Source organism: Coptis chinensis, chromosome 3 (genome assembly GCF_015680905.1).
Source record: "Coptis chinensis isolate HL-2020 chromosome 3, ASM1568090v1, whole genome shotgun sequence".
Taxonomy (NCBI): domain Eukaryota; kingdom Viridiplantae; phylum Streptophyta; class Magnoliopsida; order Ranunculales; family Ranunculaceae; genus Coptis; species Coptis chinensis.
This window is the reverse complement of record NC_141458.1, coordinates 22,007,844-22,027,536: the sequence shown is the minus strand read 5'-3', so window position 1 is coordinate 22,027,536 and position 19,693 is coordinate 22,007,844. Positions and strand designations below refer to the sequence as shown.

The window sequence follows — 19,693 nt, the reverse complement described above, 5'->3', positions numbered from 1 at the left end:
ATAATAATCCTTCTTTTCCCTAAACAAAAAAAAAAAAAAAAGTTATTATAGTTCTTGTTGGCGTGGTCAATTTGATGTAAAAAACAGGGTTAAGCTATGTTGTTTTTTCGAAATTAGCATTAAATCCGGCTGTTTGGTACAATTGTAACGTTTTTATAAGAAAATGTTATTGGCATGTTCGTTTTATATTATGACGCAGAAACCGTAGATAGTTATAGCGGTTTCAATTTGTGTTTACCGCACGGTAGAACCGTGGATTGTTGTCGTGAGAAGCATGGATAGAACAAAGGGTAGAGAACCCATGTCGCTTTCCTTATCGGAGTGACTTAATCCATTCCTATAGATCTTTACATCTCAATATAGAGGAGAACTACGATTGGCTTGATCCCTAAACGGGTACGTAGGCAGCCACCCGGCTCAGCCGCTTCCATAGGAAAACCCCTAACCCTTTGAATAACCGGATGTTTTTATATTCTTTTACCGTTATTTAGTTTGGGCATGAAAAGTATATAAGTGTGCTTGTTATGCATAGAAAGATTAATTTAACTTGAAGTCTAATGCTTTTCTTGGGTTTATGTTAATCGATGCACTTACGATGATTTAATAAGCAAACGGTAAGTTTTTGTAAGCAGCTAAAGGTACGTGTCAACTTTGTCTTTTGTATTCAATTTCTTTTCAAGTTGATTATTATATATTGACTTCATATCTAATGTTGATCGATCGCCGAATTAAACGGATAGGGACGAAAAAATATCGAGATCTATATGGTGAATACATACTAAAGAATCAAAGTCTTGTTAAGTGACCTTAATATTTGTTACAAGTAGTGGCTTCCTATTTCGTATATTATATTGATTCCTTTTAGTTGTACATAAATTATCGCAACTTGTTTTGCATGACTTTAATTTATATATGATGTCATGGAGGGTTGTGCATCTATGTGAAAGACCGATCTGGGGTATGAGATTGGTTTTCGGGAACCGCAGCTACTTGATTTAACTCATTTGTCGAGATGGTTAAGTAGCGTGCCAATTAATCAATATCTTTAGTAGTTGGGTTTTCGGTTTGAGGTTTTAATATGATATATGAATTATTATTTTTGATTTTCATTATCAGGTTTTAGGTATATGAAATGTTAGAAATACAGAGGAAACTCTGGGTATAGGATGGTTTATTGTTGATTTTATATTATTATATTGAACGTCGTCTTATTAACGCCTCGTAATCTTTATTGAAGATTTTGGGGCGTTACAGATATGCTCTCCCCACTATAAATAATATGTCCACCACATTTCGGCTCATTTAAATATGTATAACCTAGTCAAATGTTATTATGAAATAGGAAAATTATGGACCGTTAGCTAAATGTTCAAAATTGAACACTAGTTTTCGCAAAGTTGGACATATCTAAATAGGATGAAATTTTGTGGGCAAGCTATCTATTGTGAAAAGATCATATCCACAAAAAATTGGGTCTTAATTCAATTTATAAGTCAATTGAGTGGCTCGGGATTAGCTATATCCCTCCTTATATATATATATAGTCTCGATATTAGAAGTACATACTTATTTTAAGCTAAAATAAGTATATAAGTAAAACATCACCTAGAAAATGAATTTAAGTCTAATATTTTGTGGGTATTACCTACACACCATAAAGATCATCTCCACAAAATTTGAGCTCATTTGGAAACCTCTAGCATAGCTAAAAATTGTTGTCATCTTTAAAAAGAAATCTAACTGTCCAGAAATGTCGAGTTTTTGCAATCATCTTTTGCTTATGTTAGAGGTTTCCAAATGATATGAAATTTTGTGGAGATGATATTTATGGTAAGTAGGTATATCCACAAAAAAATTAGGGTTGAATTTATTTTCTATATGAAGTTTTACTTGCGTACTTATTTTAACTTAAAATAAATATGTACTTTTAAGATTAGGATTGTATATATCCCGTTATATGAACTCCACCTTATATAAACTCCAAATGAACTCCATCACCAAAAGTAGATTTATAAGATGAATTGAGGGCTAATTTTTTGTGAAGATAGTCTTCTCATAATAGAGAATCTCTCAACAAAAAATCAGCCTAAACGAAAATATTTAACCTTGTCAAAAATTGTTTTGAAATTTGAAAATTTTGGACCGTTTGATAATTTTATAACATTGAAAGAAAAATTTGATACGTCTAGACATCTTCAAATGTACTGATTTTTTCTAAATATGATCTATATTGTTAGGAGAACATCGCCACCAAAAATCAGCTTCTAATTCATTATTTTTCTTGGTGGAGTTTTTTTGGAGTTCGTATAAGTGGAGTTCATATATATATATGATATATATATATATATATATATATATATATATATATATATATATATATATATATATATAAAACAACACCGATAATTGTAGAAAAATCAGTCATCAGCAAGAACACTCTTAAAACAAATTGTTTTTTTTTTATTGATATGGGTGAAATATGTTACAGGGGAAAAAAAGCACACCCAATAGAGTAGTATCAATTAAAGCAGTTTAATATATATATATATATATATATATATATATATATATATATATATATATATATATATATATATAATATATAAACACTAAAAGGACCTTTAAAAAGTACCAAATCTAAAACACCCACAACTTCACAAAAATGATTTAAAACCTAATCTTTTTGTATTATGATCTACTAACCATAAAGAACATCTCTACAAAAATTCAACTTGTTTGATATCCTTTAACTTAGATAAAAATTGTTGTCCACTTTTGAAAAAATATCTAATAGTCTAGAAATGTTTAGTTTTTGCAATCATCTTTTGTCAATGTTAAAAATTGTATCAGTCCGGCTCCTAAAAAGACCTTAAATAAGTACCAAATCTAAAACACCCACAATTTCCCCTACAAAATGATTTAAAACCTAATCTTTTTTGCATATGATCTACTAACCATAAAAAACATCTCTACAAAAATTCAACTCGTTTGATATCCTCTAACTTATATAAAAATTGTTGTTCACTTTTGAAAAAATATCTAACGGTCCAAAAATGTCTAGTTTTTGCAATCATCTTTTGTCAATGTTAAAAATTGTCAAACAAGTTAAATTTTTGTAGAGATATTATTTGTGGTTAGTAGATCATATTCACAAAAAAATTAGGTTTTAAATCATTTTGTAGGTGAAGTTGTGGGTTGTTTTAGATTTGGTACTTAGTTTGGTACTTATTTAAGATCCCTCCCAGTACTTATTTAAGGTCATTTTAGGAGCCGGGCTGTAAATATACCATGGTTTTATATATATATGGTTTTCAAATATACCATGGTTTTCATACCATGATTTATACCATGGCCAACAACTTCACCCACAAGATAAACTAGAACCTAATTTTTTTGTGGATATGTCCAATAAACCTTGAAGATCACCTTTACAAAATTTCAGCTCATTTGATGATGTTTAACAATATCAAAAGATGATTGAAAAATCGAAAAATCTGGGCCGTTAAAAAAAAATTTAAATTGTCAACAATTTTTAATTAGGTTAGAGATTTCCAAATGAGCCGAATTTTTGTGGAAAATCTATCCATAGTTAGGAGATCATATCTACAAAATATTAGCTTTTAACTCATCTTGTAAAGGAACGTAGTATAAACCATGGTATAAAAAATCATGGTAAATGGATCCCTCTCCTATATATATATATATCAATTCCACTTCTTACGATTTAATCAGAAATGTGGCACACCGCACACCGCATACCACATGATACATTTAGTTAGGATCACTTTGGACAATAAGATCAAAAACAAATTTATATTTTTCTCTTTCTTTTTGTTTTTGATTTTCGGACTGTTGGATTTCGGATCCAACGGTATCCGCACACTCATCCCTATAGGGATATCCTCGATAGCCCAAATCGAAGAAATATACGTTGTGTCAGTCAAATTCCACTCCATATGACTTAATCAGATATGTGGCACGCCGCCGCACACCGCATGATGCATTTAGTTAGCAGCACTTTGGACCAAGAAGAAATATATGTTGTGTCAGTCAATGGATTAAAATATCAGATGTATAGTATTTAACACATGATTATGATAATCACATCTAGAACTGTATTTTATTTATTTATTGGTACGTTAGCATTTTCGCTTTAGGTAATCAACATCAATTAACCCATTAACATCTATAACCACTATATTCTATTTTCTTGTACACAATACACACTTTTGGTTATAATGTCAGATTATCACATGTTAATTAATTGCTATGGATTCTGAAGAAGATTATGATTCGCTTTTTGGACTACACTAGAGGTCGACAGTGTACGTACCTCTAAAACAAATCTCTTGGAGTTGTTCTACTTGACAATAACAAACATACGCAAGCTCTAGATATATATTCTTCTAACGTGGAACCATTTAATACTTTTGTCCCCCAATTTGCTCAAATATCTGCCTCTCCCCCCTCCACATATAAATATTGTATTGCAATGTGAAGTTTATGCATCCTCTAATTTAATCATCATTTTTAATTGTTTATGTTTTCCGTGTCTCAAGTCTCAACCGGCTAGGGATAATTAAAGTTGGTATTTGTTACTTACGACCCCAATTTGTGTTGGGTAGACTCTTACAAAAAAAAAACTATTATTATAAGTGTGTTATTGGTTTCAAAAAATCTAAAAAAAAAAACAATTATTACAAGTATGTTATTGGTCTCCAAAAAATTGAATTCAAAACCCCAAACTTAAACGACCTGGTTAGGTCGTTTGGACTAAGTCTCAAACGACTTGGCCATTAACGTTTGGAGGACTTAGTCCAAACGACTTCGTGGTCGTCGTTTGGGACTAAGTCCCCAAACGATTTCGCACACAACGTTTTGGGACTTAGTCCAAAACGACCCTACCACACCGACAAGAATCCAAAAACATAACTTTTTAATTTTTTTCAAAGTTCAAATCCCAAACGACACGGCCACACCGTCTCGGATCGAGTCCAAAACGATGTGGCCATGTCGCCGGATTCGACTTAAAAAAAATGGTCACACCGTTGGACTTAGAAAAATCCTTAACGATATTATGGCACCGTTTGGACTTAGTCCAAAACAATGCCATGTCGTTTCTGGGATTCAACTTCAAAAAAATATAAAGTTACGTTTTTGGGCTCTTGGACCGGTGTGGCCGTCGTTTGACTAAGTCCCAAACGGGTGTAAGGCAAATCGATCCCAAACGATCTAAATTCTGGATCGTTTTAAGTTTGGGGTTTCGAATTCAATTTTTTAAGGACCAATGACAAACTTGTAATAATTGTTTTTTTTTTTAGATTTTTTTGAAACCAATGACACACTTGTAATAATTTTTTTTTTTTTCTGCCCAACACAAATTGGGGTCCGGCAGTAAAATGACCCAAGTTGATCCCCGGATTATGCGATTATGAGAAGCATCACAATATGTCAATCCTATACTTTTTCCTAATAATGACAACATTTGCCGGTGAGGTTCATAAAAATTTATGTAGAGATATAATATTAAAATATCCCCTCAATATATTTATTATTATGAATTTAATTAATTGATACAAGATTAACTAAGCTTAATAGTTGGTCAAATAAGTTTGATTATAAATATGAGGTAAATATATTCGTTCTTCATTCATGAAAACAACCTTTTTTTTTCGAATTGGAAAAAATTTACCAAGACATTAATCAAACTTTTTCCAATTCGAGACATTAAGAAGTTGAGCATGTCTTCAATGCGCAAGTCGTATGGTGCGCAGGTAATATGGGCCTTTGGATCAGTATTTTTGCCATTAAATACACATGCACCCCTTGGTATGAGTGGCCGAGATGTAATGGCGCACCATACATCTCGCGCATCATAGATTTAGCCTAAGAAGTTTACCATGAATTTATTGATTTTTCTTTGAAAGAGTATACTTATCCAGTTATTCAGCCCATAGTTTGGGATTTCAAAATTTTTGAAATTCCAACAAATCTAAAAATTGAAATTTATCAAATTTCGATCTCTATTATATTTGAAATTTTGATTGATTTTGGAATAATCAATATTTCAACTCTATATTTGAAATTCTGATTTTTTAAAAAACCGAAATATTAAGTGGAATTTTGAAGTTTCGTTCGGAATCACGATCAGTGATCCTGCCCCATGAATTTATTGATTATTCTTATACTCGTTTATCCGGCCCATGAAATTTATTTAGAAGTCCAGTTATTCAGTTAGTTTTTTTTTTTGAATTCAGGGGGTTGGATAACTGGATAAGAATAAGAAGAATCAATAAATTCATTAAGGCTCTGTTTGGCCATCTAATTTTCTGTAGTACCTCACCATGTGTAGGGTATGCAAAATTAGTGGTGGATACTCCAAAAGTGATTATTCTAGAGACTGTTTGGTCCGACGGTTTGTCTCGTACTGTAGTTCATCTTCTTCATTTTTTTTACCAACTCTTCAAAGGCAATAAAAATTGCCATCAAAATTTCCAAAATAAAAACTCAAATCCCCAATGAATCATTTTAATGAAAACCCCAAACTTCAAATTCAACATATAAAAAGCACTACCCATTACTTGAAATCCAACCAAAAAGTGTTTCTTTGAATACCCATTACTTTCAATATACATGAAGCACTACCCATTTTGAATACCCAAATTTTACAAATTTTATGTGGTGGAAATGGTGGATTGTGCTTGTTGGTAATGCTTTGTTTTTTATTTATTTTTCAAGCAAGATAAAAGTTTAGAAAGAATATGGTGGGGGTTAGAACTTTCATAATAGAGGAATTGATATTTGTTATTCAGAAAGGTGGTGGTGGTGGAGTGGTGGGTGAGAGATCCTGGATGGAGGTGGGAAAGGGTAAAGAAGAAGCCATTTTGGTGTTTTTTTTTTTTCGTTTTTGTTTTTGGAGTTTTCCTTGCGTATAAAGCAGTAGAGAACGAAATCGGGGATTGGAAAGCCTATTATCTAGATATACATTAAGTTCAGCTAGCTATCCAGAAAATGATGGACAAACAAGAAACCCATTGCTCTTATTCATTATATGGCTCCAAACCATGTTTAAACAGGCCCTAGCAGGCTCCAGACTGTTTAAGCAAGTAGCAGTCTTTTGATATGTAGCAGGAATATGAATCCTCGCAATAATACTCCCCTTCTCTTTCTGTGTTCACGTGTCAAAAGTGAACAAGCCATGTTGAAGATTTGGATGGATGAGGACAACAGCTACATTTAAGTATATTAGTTGAAGTGGGGTAGTTAAAAATTGAATGAATTTTTATGTGGACTCTGAACAGGCCTTATTTATATAATAAGCTGGCATAGCAGTCATGTTGTACAAGCACTTGCATAAACCTTTTCGATTTTATTATTTATTGGCCTCATGCCCTCATAGAGACCATGCTATAATAATGGTTTGCTTTACTGCTTTAGGTCTCCTTGAGTCCTTAGACATAAGTAGTTTGGTCACGAAACTAAGAAACAGTCAGTGGTTATTTGTAGTTTTCTAGCTCATCTTTGTTCAGGGGCGGCCCTTGAGTTTTGGGGGCCTTAGGCGGATCCTAAAGTGTGGCCTCTATCGATAAATGATGAAAAATAGAGAAGCCAATTTTTTTTTCATATTTGATCACAAATTAAATTCAAATTCCTTTGTATTCTTATAGAATCAAATGTGTGCTTAACATCAATAAATTTACACCAAAATTCAATTACAAAAACTAAGCACTACTGAAAAGCTAGTTTTCTTATATTTCTAGCTGCGAAATTACTAATTGTCTTCATAATCAAGTTTTTCTACTAAAGACTTTTCAATAGATAACATAGCTAATCCATTCAATCTTTTTGACACATGCTTGATCGAAGGTAAAATTTGATCAACTACTTCAGCTTTGAAAATTTTCTTTTTGCAGATGCGATGGTAACTAGTATCAACAAAAGAGAGAGGAATGAAGACCATAAAGTGCAAGTTGGAGAACTGGAAAGACCTTAGAAATTGCGCAGGACGAGATTGAGAGGAGAAGTGGAGTCATGGAGAACAAGCCTCTATACAGTTTAGTATCGATGTTTAATGATTTATGTTTAGGCCAAATTTAGAACCAATGTTGGGCGAAAAAAGAACAGTAGATATTTGTTTGCTAAAGTTTTTTTGGGTCGAAAAAAAAATAATTGACCACAATTGCTTTCAACCATGGGGGCCCTAATATTTGGCCAACTTTTGGGGCCCCAGCCGGCTGCCTGTGTGAGTTGTCCTCAGGGCCGGCCCTGCCTTTGTTGCACCTCTTTTTACGTTCTTTTTAGATTTTTATTTTCTGCACCGGCCTCTTTTCTAAAATCGAATTTCTTTATTTTTCCAATTATAACGCTGCAATTTTGATTAGCAAAAAGTGAAGGTAATATTTATACATTTCCATATTCATGCATTTGTATAAAAAGTAGTCCAAAACTCCAAATGGTATTTGATATCATCCCCATAATTTGTCCATATGCCAAACGGCTCAATAGGTGACAAGGAACTTTCCAACTGCTTCACTTTAAGGTTTGAAAACCTCTAAAAAATTGAATGATGTTAGTGACATGCTTAGACTTATATTAAGTCATAATAAATGCTAATTTTAACAAGGCCGTTTCCTCCTCGGATAAAGATCCAAGGGATTTGTCTTAACTTTTATAAACACAATTTAAGAACCCTAACGTTATGGTTTAATTATTCTCATCAAAAGTGACTAATACAAGTTAATTGTTATCTCTTGTAGGAATTTCTCCCAAACAGCCAAAGCCCAAAGGAGTCTTTATCACTCTTGGAAATAAAGCTTTCCATTACCTATTTTTTCTAATGTTAATATATTCTTTGAAAAGTAGAATGCTTGTGTGTAAAGCCTGTTCGCCATTAGATATGTCAATAATATTAAAATGTGAATGAGTGCTTAAAGGATAGAAAGATGGTTTCATGTCTTAGTGGAAAGGGTTAATTTTCTTGGTGGATTTTCTATTGTTAGTATGTTTTAAGGATTCTCAAGTACTAAAACGCTAAAGGGAGAAAGATGCCTTGTTATTTCAAAAACAAGATTTTGAGGAGCATGAGCATCTAGCTGTTGTCCTTGTTGAAGAACAATAGCAATGACATTCCAACTTTTTGCCACTCTTTCTCTCTCACTAACTTAATTTACCAACTATAAGAACCAACTTTCCTCTGTGCTTGATTGGAGCTTCTCATGCCTAATTCATCTGGCTATCATAAAAGTAGAGTACTTTACTTAAATTATTCTAAATGAAAAAGGTGGAGAGAGGGAAAGAGAAGTAAAAGATCGAAAGAATTGAAAGTCCATTTCCTTTGAGTGCAAAATGCTACAAAAACCTTTTTGGAGGTTTCGGGTGGGGGAGGGCTTCACAAAAAGATTGTTGCTTAAAGTTTGACCCATTTGGAATGAGTATTCATTCTTAATGGGGTGGCTTCCACAAGTGAAAAGGCACTCATGTCTCATGATTTTATATCAGTTTGAAAGCTTTCTTTTTGAATTGGATCAAGTCCTCAGATCAGAGCTCACATTTATTGGCCATTGGGTATGCAATGTTACAAAACTTAGAATCATAATTAGAAGTATAGCGGGGAAAGAAAAGGGAATCATAGTTTGAAAATTCTAATCACAATAACAGAAAAAGTTCTTCAAGTGGTAGTTTTTTCCATTGCATCACAAATTCACAATGGAGATCATATATTGTTTGGGACTTGATCACTTGACACAAAGCCAAATACTGTCATAACATTTCTTTATTTCAGAATCAGTTTTTATTGCAACTTTTATGACTTGGTCGAATGTATTGCATGATATTGCAGAACCAGAACTATGGTTGCTGGTACCTGGCACAATTCAGGTTCTGAAAAAGTGGTCCAAAAATTCGATTAAATAATACAGGAAGAGCAGCCAAAACTTTTATTTGGGTCGAGTGATCCTAGGTGTGATGGCATTGTGGGTATTCAGCGAATAATAATGGATAGTTTGATCATTGATGGATATCAGACGTAATAAATGCAGAAAGTGTCCCTGTTTGGAACTTCCTGATTTTGTCCTCGGAAAAGGAGGTATCAAAGTTGCGGGCGTCAGCTGGAACTGTGTATTGTCCACTATTTTGCCAGCCAAGATACTAAAAACTGATGCCCTTATTCATTAGGTACATAGCGAACAAAATTATAGGTGACACCCGTGTGCATGAGTTTCAAACGTCGGTATACACACCACATCGGCCTAGAAGCTCACAAGAAGTACATGTTAGTTTAGACGAACTTGAGGACATTTGACTCCACATCCTTTGCCAAGTTTAGTCGAAGACATATGCTAAAGGACGAGAGTAGGGATCTCAAATTCTCAAGGGATTAAATCCAATTCTCAAGTCGACTTGGTTTCGAGTCGGTTAACCATGGGATGACGTTTGTTCGGTTTTTATAACACCTAACCTGATAATCAAAACCGGACCGAGCACACCCCTACTAATAATCGGTACTAAAATATAAAATCATTATTATCTGGGGAACCACTTTTTATTGGTTTGGTTCGGGTCATTATCGAATTATCGGAACCATTGACAGCTCCTAGACTAGACAAGAGAAGGAAATGCAAAGTCCATGATCATATAATGCAAAGAAAACATTTAGAAAACGAATTAATTATTTTACTAATAATTTTAAGAGATTTTGCGATTATGGTTAGGAGATCCCCTTCACAGAAATTAAGCCTTAATCTAAAAGTTTGAACTTTAAAGTGCACTTACAGAACTATCCTGGCATCGAAAAAATGGTAAACGATTGATATGTGTGTTTTAAAAGTTGAATAAAATCAATATAGGGGAATAGACCATACGATTATAGATAGAACATTAAAGCCCAAACACTCTAAAAGTCTTTCACCTGTCTTTTATAAAGTCCAAGTCTTTCTGATAAAGATTGAAGGCCCACATATAATAAGTGAAGGTGGTCCATAAAAGAACGCGTAAAAGGTAAGAGAGAGCGTGCGTTAAGAGGAGGGAATAGTTAGTGACAGTGATGATGAAAATGATTTGGTTTTGCTGCAGATTTAATGACTTAAAAGGTAAAACAAGAAAAAAGCAAAAAGTTGGTTGTGAAGAAAGAAAAAGAGTCAAGTAGAAAAGGTGAAATCCGTGCAGGTTCGTTTCCACAGGACCTCTCAACGAATGCGTGTGAAAAGCATAAATTTGGTTCAAAGCTCATAATACAAAACCAGCTTTACGCCTTTACTTGTTTGACATAGAGAGAGCCAGTCATAGTCACCTTTGCAAAGATACATGTCGATATTCTCTGCATAGACCCTTATCAAGTCAATGGATATTAGAAACTAATAACATTTTTCTGTGAGGATTAATTAGATGGACACATCCCGCACATGGGTAGCACGAAAAAATGGTGTTTATTTTTGTTTGTCGTGAGCGGTGAGCAAGCTCAATAGAAAGAAGGAAAAGAGTTATAATTATAAGAAAAAAACAAATGAGTTTGAAAGAGGTGTACTTGTACATGTAAACACACCAGTAATCTGTATGCAATTTTTTTTTTTTTTTATCTAGTTTAAATATTAAAAACACTAGAATCCCACTCCAAAAAACAAAATCTACATTCTCCCCTCATTCATTAAATTCAAGGGTATCCAACTGTATCTCATCATCCATTTGGCCCCTCTCTTCTTCTTGAAAATAAATATTCACACATTCTCAGAAACTTAAACGTCTTTCTTTTTCACCTCAAAAAATATCACCCAGTAAAAAAAAAAAAAAAAAAAAAAAATTAATAGAAAGAAGTATAAATATTGAATGACAAAAGACGGTGGTGCTCGTCTTTATCTCATCTCCAAAAGCCTCTTTTTTCTCTCTCTCTTAAAAAGTTCATTCATTCTTCATAATAAAGAAAAGAAGTGTCTTCAAATGCTGTTCATGTGAATCAATCACTAAACTTTTTTTTGTCATTCATTTCCATATCTCATATCTCATTTCACTATTGTATACACAGTACAGTGGGTGGGCTAGTCTTTAAACTTTAGTTTTTTTTTTTGAGATGAAGGGGCAGTTTAGTTTTGTTAAAAGAGATTGAAAAAAGATCAATTTTTTTGGATCAAAAAATGAGAGCAGGATTGAGTACAATACAACAAACATTAACACCAGAAGCAGCAAGTATATTAAACCAATCAATAGCAGAAGCAGGTAGAAGAAACCATGGACAAACAACTCCACTACATGTTGCAGCAACACTTCTTGCTTCATCATCTGGTTACCTTAGACAAGCTTGTATTAGATCTCACCCCAATTCATCACACCCACTTCAATGTAGAGCTCTTGAGCTTTGTTTCAGTGTTGCTCTTGATCGACTTCCTTCTGCACAGAACATTTCGCCACCTTTATTGGAGCCACCAATTTCTAATGCTTTGATGGCTGCTTTGAAAAGAGCCCAGGCTCACCAACGTCGGGGGTGTCCAGAACAACAGCAACAGCCGCTTTTAGCTGTTAAAGTCGAGTTAGAACAGCTTGTTATATCGATTCTCGATGACCCAAGTGTTAGTAGAGTTATGCGTGAAGCTAGTTTTTCAAGCCCAGCTGTGAAAGCCACTATTGAACAAACATTAAATTCAACAACTTCTGGGGCCAATTCTAGTGGAAACAATATTGCTTCTTGTGGCGTTGGGTTGGGGGGGTTTCGACCTGCGCAATCGGCTAATAGGAACTTGTATTTGAATCCAAGGTTGCAACAACAACAAGGGAATAATTGTGATCAGTCTAATGGAGGGCAAAGAAAGGAGGAAGTGAAGAAGGTGGTGGATATTTTGATGAGGAGTAAAAAAAGGAACCCAGTTTTGGTTGGAGAGAATGAGCCAGAATTAGTTGTGAGGGAATTGTTGCAGAGAATTGAGAGAAAACAAGTGGGAGAATGCTTACTTAGAAATGTTCAAGTGGTTTCATTAGAAAAGGAGTTTGGGTCAGATAGAAGTCAGATCCCAATGAAGGTTAAGGAATTGGAAGGATTAGTCGAAAGCCGGATTAGTAATGGTAATGGGAGTGGTGGTGTGATTTTGAATTTAGGGGACTTGAAATGGTTAGTTGAGCAGCCAGCAGGATTGGGAGGTTTGGGTTCAGGTCAGGGGCAGCAGCAAATTGTATCGGAAACAGGAAGAGTCGCGGTTGCGGAGATGGGGAAGTTGTTGGCGAGGTTTGGAGAGGGGAGTAACCATCTTTGGCTGATTGGCACCGCGACTTGTGAGACTTATTTGAGATGCCAGGTCTATCATCCTTCAATGGAGAATGACTGGGATCTACAAGCAGTTCCTATCGCCGCGAGAGCACCACTTCCGGGATTGTTTCCAAGGTGCATTTTGAATTCTTTTTTTAAATAATTCATTAAACATTAAGCTTAATTTTGGTAAATGCTTTGATTTATTTGAAGAGTTTCTTTGTATTGCATTGAAAACATATGATCATTGTTATTCTGGTTGATTCTGATCACACTTTTAATTCTTGAGTTTACTCGCAATAAAATTAGAAGAAAAATGTCAAAATTTTTGTTATTTAAATGTAGGATTGATGCAGTCTTGAACGGGGTTTTTCTTTTTTATTGTGTCGAACTTCCAGGATACCTATAATGAATTTTGTTCCAAATCACAGTAATTCCATACTGAGTAGACTTTGAGAACCTGATACTATTTGGAGATTAATACTCTGTTTCTTTTGGAAATCCCAGAATGGGTGGCAATGGTATTCTTAGCAGTTCAGTTGAATCTCTCACACCAATGAAGAACTTCCCTATGATGACGACGCCTTTATCAAGACGTTTATCTGAGAATATGGATCCTTCCCGAAAGACAAAATGTTGCCCCTTGTGTATGCAAAGTTACGAGCAAGAGCTAGTGAAATTGAGAGCGAAGGAGTTTGAGAAGCCATCTCCTGAAGCTAAAGCAGAAGCTACTCGCCCGCCCTTGCCACAATGGTTGCAGCTTGCAAAGCCTGACAGTGGCAATACTAAATCAAGTGATCAGTCACAGGTATGTGTTACTGTGTTTTCGTTTGTACTTCTATTTTGTATCAGTGAGAAGCTCCTAACAAGATGTTTTACCTTCTGTTGTTCTTCTATGTCTATTGTAAACAGTCCAAGGATCAAGACATGGCATGGAAGCAGAAATCTGAAGAATTGCAGAAGAAATGGAATGATACATGTTTACGTCTTCACCCTAGTTTTCATCACAGTGTGGCCTCTGAGAGAAATGCTCCAACCACTTTCTCAATGAGTAGTTTGTACAATTTAACCCCACTTGGGAGCCAACCTTTTCAACCCAAATTGCAATTGAACAGAAACCTTGGGGGTTCCTTGCGGTTGAACCAAAATCCAGTACAGGAACCACCTGCTGAGCAAGTAGTTAATCCACCAGGAAGCCCAGTGAGGACTGACCTGGCACTTGGTCATCCAAAGGTCTCCGAGTGTATTACTGAGAGAATCCAAACCGAGCGGCGTGTCAGGGACTTCATTGGCTGTATTCCTTCTGAACCAGAAAAGACGCTCTTCGAGTCAAAGAAGGACAAACTAGCTGGTATATTGGATCCCGATTCATTCAAGGCTCTGTTTAAGGGGTTGGCAGAAAAAGTTTGTTGGCAAAATGAGGCAGCATCGGCGGTGGCTTCAACTGTTATTCAATGCAGATCAGGCAGTACTAAACGGGAGGGTTTTGGGTGTAAGAGTGATGCTTGGCTATTGTTTGCAGGTCCTGATAGGGTTGGCAAGAAAAAGATGGCAATGGCACTTTCAGAATTGGTTTGCAGGAGTAGTCCGGTCACCATTAGGCTTGGCTTTCGAAGTAATGATGATGAGGAATTAGGTGTGAATGTCAGAGGGAAAACCATAGTGGATCAAATTGCCGAAGCAGTGCAGAGGAACCCATCCTCTGTAGTTGTGCTCGAGGATATTGATCAAGCTGATATGCTTGTTCGTGGGAGCATTAAACGAGCAATTGAAAGAGGCCGACTACCAGATTCTCGTGGTCGTGAAGTCAGCCTGAAGAATGTCATCTTCATCCTTACTGCAAATGGGTTGCCAGAGAATCTAGAGGATGTATCAAATGAGGTGTCACTCCGGGAGGATAAACTCGCAAAGTTAGCTCGTAGAGGTTGGCAATTACACCTGTCAGTTGGTGAAAAGACTCGTAAACGTTGTGCAGACTGGCTTCAGGAAAACAACAAGACTGCAAAACCAAGAACCGGTGCTGGTTCTACATTATCTTTTGACTTGAATGAAGCGGCCTTGGGTGAGGATGATAGAGCAGGGGGTTCACTCAATTCCAGTGATCTTACTGTTGAGCATGACCATGAAAACAACCTCATAAACAATCAGTTTCCTGTGACACCAATACCCCGCGAGCTACTCTGTAGCGTTGATGAAACCATAGTCTTCAGACCCGTTGACTTTGGCCCACTTCAGAAGAAGGTTGCAAGCACCATTTCTGCAAAGTTTTCCAGAATTGTAGACGGACGGCGAACTGTAGAAGTTGATCGTGAAGCACTTGACCAGATTGTTGGTGGCATTTGGTTTGGACGAACTGAATTGGAAGAGTGGGTTGAAAAGGTTTTGGTGCCAAGTTTTCACAAATTGAAGGGTACATTGTCATCGAGCACCATAAATGATGACAACACCACTATTAAGCTTGTATCAGTAAGCGACTCAATGAAACCTGGCAATGGGGATTTGCTGCCAAGTAATATTACGGTGGTAACAGTCGGATTCTAACTGAAAATGATGATGAGGGGATGAAAATGGATATCACTATATTTGGTTGGTTATTTGTATATATTTATTACAACCATTTGGCAAGAAGCTGATAAAGGAGAATTACAGTTACTAGAGACAGTTGAAGGTTGTGTGTATCGCTTAACAGCAAGGGAGATGTCTCTTTTTCTTTTTATCTGTTTATTTTTTTCTTTATTAATCCCGATTATTTAAATTAATTATGTAAACGAAGTTAATAAGATGAAAACATCTCTCTATATATTAAAAAATTTTGTAATGTGAAAACTACAAGTGTATCTGATTTTCTAGTTTTCTTTGGCTTGTGTTTTAATTACTGTTATGACTCTGTATAACACACATTTTCTGGAGCTAGATATGCCTTGTTATGGCATACTGTAAATTTGAAAAAGGGTAAAGATTCTCCCGATTTCCGTATGTAAAATTCATTTTCAGGAATTGTGTTTGGTGAAGGGAGCTTTTGGTGGGTGATGAATCAATTTCTGGATCAAACACAACTCACCGGAATTTGCTAATATCCTCATAGACAGCGATATCGAAATGGGAACGCAGAGAGCCAGAGACTACTTTCCAATGGAAAATCAAGAACCATAAGAAGGATAAGAAGAAGAATCTCAGTTCAACTTGATCACGTAAAGTCGGGAAAGATGCTAACCATAACGAACGTAACAAAAAGCAGCTATGCAAGTTAAACACAACACATTTCAAGACAACCAAAAGCATTTAGGTTTTTGTTGAGACAAATGAATCTTCTTAGAGAAGATGTTATTGTGAATGTTTCTGTTTTGATTAGTTTTTTCTCTAACACATTACTTCAAATTATGAAATGCACTAACTTCGGTTCTGGAAGTTGAAGAGTTTGTTTGGATACACAAGTGCTACATGTTCGTATCAAAAGTAACTACTAAATCTGGGCCGCTTCACTCTAAACTTGGATAGCTTGGAAGTCAGTTTCTTGAGATCGTAACACATGCTAGCTAGGGAGAAGATTTTGCACTTTAATTTACAATCATCAAGTGCAAGAAACTAACAAGCAGAAAGTTGGATGTTCCTTGTCTATGAGCATGCACAAGCAGACCATGGCTTTCATATCGTTGGTAGCTAGCTTCAAACATTCCCCACCACAAACACAGACATCACATAAAACTAAACTCAGCAAGTGTTTGATGATGATCGAGTTTGAAGGGTTTGAAGCCAACTAAACATGGGGACCATTGTCATGCAAATGGCTCTCATTTAGTAGTCGGTGATAGATCTAACTATCAATATATATCATAATATTTTACATTATTCCTCATCTTTGGGTCTCGATCGAATGAATTGCATTCCTAGATTCACTTCCCTCCAATATTATATATATATATATATATATATATATATATATATATATATATATATATATATATATATATATATAGTTGTTAATATCTTCTAACAATTGAAGTTGAGGTCAATATGTCATAGTTAGTCTATTATGAGATCCTCAACCCTGTCGTAATACGTGAAATTTGATTAATATTTATAATAGTACCAATATAGTTGTGTACCTTTCGAGCACCATCCCTAGAGATACAATTATAATAGCATTCAGACTTCAGAGGAGGAGGATGAACTCTTAAAAACATATACAAATAATAAACACAGAAACAAAGGCTTAGCTCGATCTACTTCGATTTTTATGGTTGATGCATGGCTCTACTTGGTTGCAAACTTGCAATACTATATGAAAAATACTTATGGAATGAACTTCAAGATTTAATTTAGAAAAACCCGATAAAAGCAACAGATTCTTGCGTGAAATCAATCACTAAGTGTAAAATAGACAATTGGAACTATACCATAACAATAACAATAGTTTATCTAAGAACTCGATAAACAATTCACACCCCACCCCCCCCGATAAGATACGTGGTAAACAATTCAAGATCCATAGCTTCCAGCCTTTCATGATAGTGTGTTCGTTGAGCCAATAAATAAAGTATGAATTTATCATAATCATGAACACATAAAGTGGTAAGATCCTTAATCAGGCTTTCCACAATAATATTGGTACAATAAAGCTAAAAAGTCATGCACGAGGCTCTTGTCTAAAAGTGGGGACAAGAATTATGAGGAATAATAAAAAGAAGAAGAATTAACACACAATCCAACAAAAAGAGAAGAGCATGCTTAAACAAGTTAATAAAGGCAAACCCCACTTACATGAATTATTAATTAATACAAAAGAAGCATGGAAAAGATCTTTTTAGCAGAATTGAGACAGGTAGAAACATTGTTTATATCCATGTAAAGACATTATTTAACATCTAAACTATAATAATAATATAATTGTGGGAGAGTGGTTGCCCCGTCTAAGCGAATTTGTGGACAGGCTTGTCTACAAACATCAGTTCTCATTGGTGCAAATCATTTTCCGGCACATAAACAGTTTTTTGAAGCAGAATAAACAGTTTTTTGAGGCACCAACTCCACCAATTAGCACTTGCTGTCTTGTGGACAGCAAATAGTAGCCTGTCTACAAATTTATTCTGTATCTTAGTTTAAAGTTGTGAAAGTAATGCAAGTTCAAACCACATTTGGTTGGCTCTTGTACATTCTTGAATTGATTCACTAAAAAGAAATTTTGTCTTGGGCAAGGGTGCAACCCGGTTGTGAGGTACCTTAGCCTTTTTGAAGAATTTTTCAAAATTGTTTTCATAATATAATCAAGTAAAACAAGATTATAATTGGAAACAAAAAATTATAATCCACAATGTGAGTTAGCGCTCTTACGAGGCTTGTGTAAGGCTTTCTAAGTTGGTCTTTGCGATTCGTACTTATCCACCATCCCTTTTTAGAGGCAGCTAAGACCTTTGATAAATATATATGTAGTGTTCTCCAGGGTATTGTGGTTTCTGATGGTCCTGACTTTGGTGATTTGTAGTGGCGTTTATCGACACTCCCATTACGTCTTGGTGGGTTAGGTATTTATTGTGTCACTGATGTCTCTACTTTTGCTTTTGTGACCTCCTGTTGTCAGACTTCTGAGCTTTAGAACCACATTCTTAGGAGTTGTGGTCCGGTGCCTTTGGATGAGACTCTTGATGTTGTGAGCAGGGCGACATTAAAGTCTCTGTCGATCCGATTTTGACCTCAATTATTCTTTGGCTGTGAATGCCACCGTCCCCTCAAAACTACAATTTTTTTGGTGGAAGTGTTCTACAGTAAGATTGTTGTTGGTCTTGAGAGGGAGTTTAAGTTATCTACTTGTAAAAAAAAAGTCATTGGATGCTTGCAGTCAAAACATACAAATGATTTTCTACTTACCATTCCGATTGAGGGACTTGGACAGCGTATGTTGTCGGTGGAATATCGTTATATTATCCGGCATCGTCTTATGATTCATTTGTACTCTGACGGTGGTCTATGCCCTGTTTGCAAAAAGAGTAGACTAGATGCTTTTAGAGACCATGCAGCACATTGTCGATATTTTTCAGGTTTCAAATATCGACATGATTATGTCAGAGACATTTTATATGATGCATTTTGGAGGGCTAGAGCACAAGTGAAGAAGGAGGCTCCAATCAATTTTCTCACTAATCCAAATGAAAGTAGATCAATGCTTCGGCCTGCAGATGTATTGATCTACAGTTGATCTGAGGGGAATCATGCGTGTGTTGATGTAATTGGAGCATCTCCATTGGTAGGGCATGGGAATGGAGTCTTTGAGGTAGGAGAAATAGCTAATAGAGCAGCGACAAGGAAAATGCTTGTAGGGCTAACCAACATTGTTTTATTATGTTCAGTTTCGACACTTTCAGTTTCTTGGCACAACAGTCTGTTGAGCTTCTTAAGAGATTGCAGAAAATTATGGACAGTAACATAATGACAGTTGGTTCGAACGAGTTTGTATTTAGGAGGATAGGA

General features: G+C 35.4%; 1 protein-coding gene across 1 annotated transcript; it reads left to right on the top strand.

Moving 5' to 3' along the window:
* The first annotated feature begins 11,649 nt into the window (after positions 1-11,649).
* LOC147508614 (Double Clp-N motif-containing P-loop nucleoside triphosphate hydrolases superfamily protein) lies at positions 11,650-16,054 on the top strand. Its single transcript, XM_086601043.1, has 3 exons — positions 11,650-13,363; positions 13,736-14,036; positions 14,141-16,054. The coding sequence occupies exons 1-3, from the start codon at positions 12,126-12,128 to the stop codon at positions 15,767-15,769; spliced, it is 3,168 nt and encodes a 1,055-aa protein (XP_086457169.1). The 5' UTR covers positions 11,650-12,125; the 3' UTR covers positions 15,770-16,054.
* Positions 16,055-19,693: the final 3,639 nt, after the last annotated feature.

What these genes read in the sequence shown, in the direction of transcription:
- LOC147508614 (XM_086601043.1), top strand. Translation starts at nt 12,126, where the DNA reads ATGAGAGCAGGATTGAGTACAATACAACAAACATTAACACCAGAAGCA. An exon ending in CTTCCGGGATTGTTTCCAAG is followed by an intron (nt 13,364 to 13,735) that starts GTGCATTTTGAA and finishes TGGAAATCCCAG; the next exon opens with AATGGGTGGCAATGGTATTC. An exon ending in AATCAAGTGATCAGTCACAG is followed by an intron (nt 14,037 to 14,140) that starts GTATGTGTTACT and finishes TATTGTAAACAG; the next exon opens with TCCAAGGATCAAGACATGGC.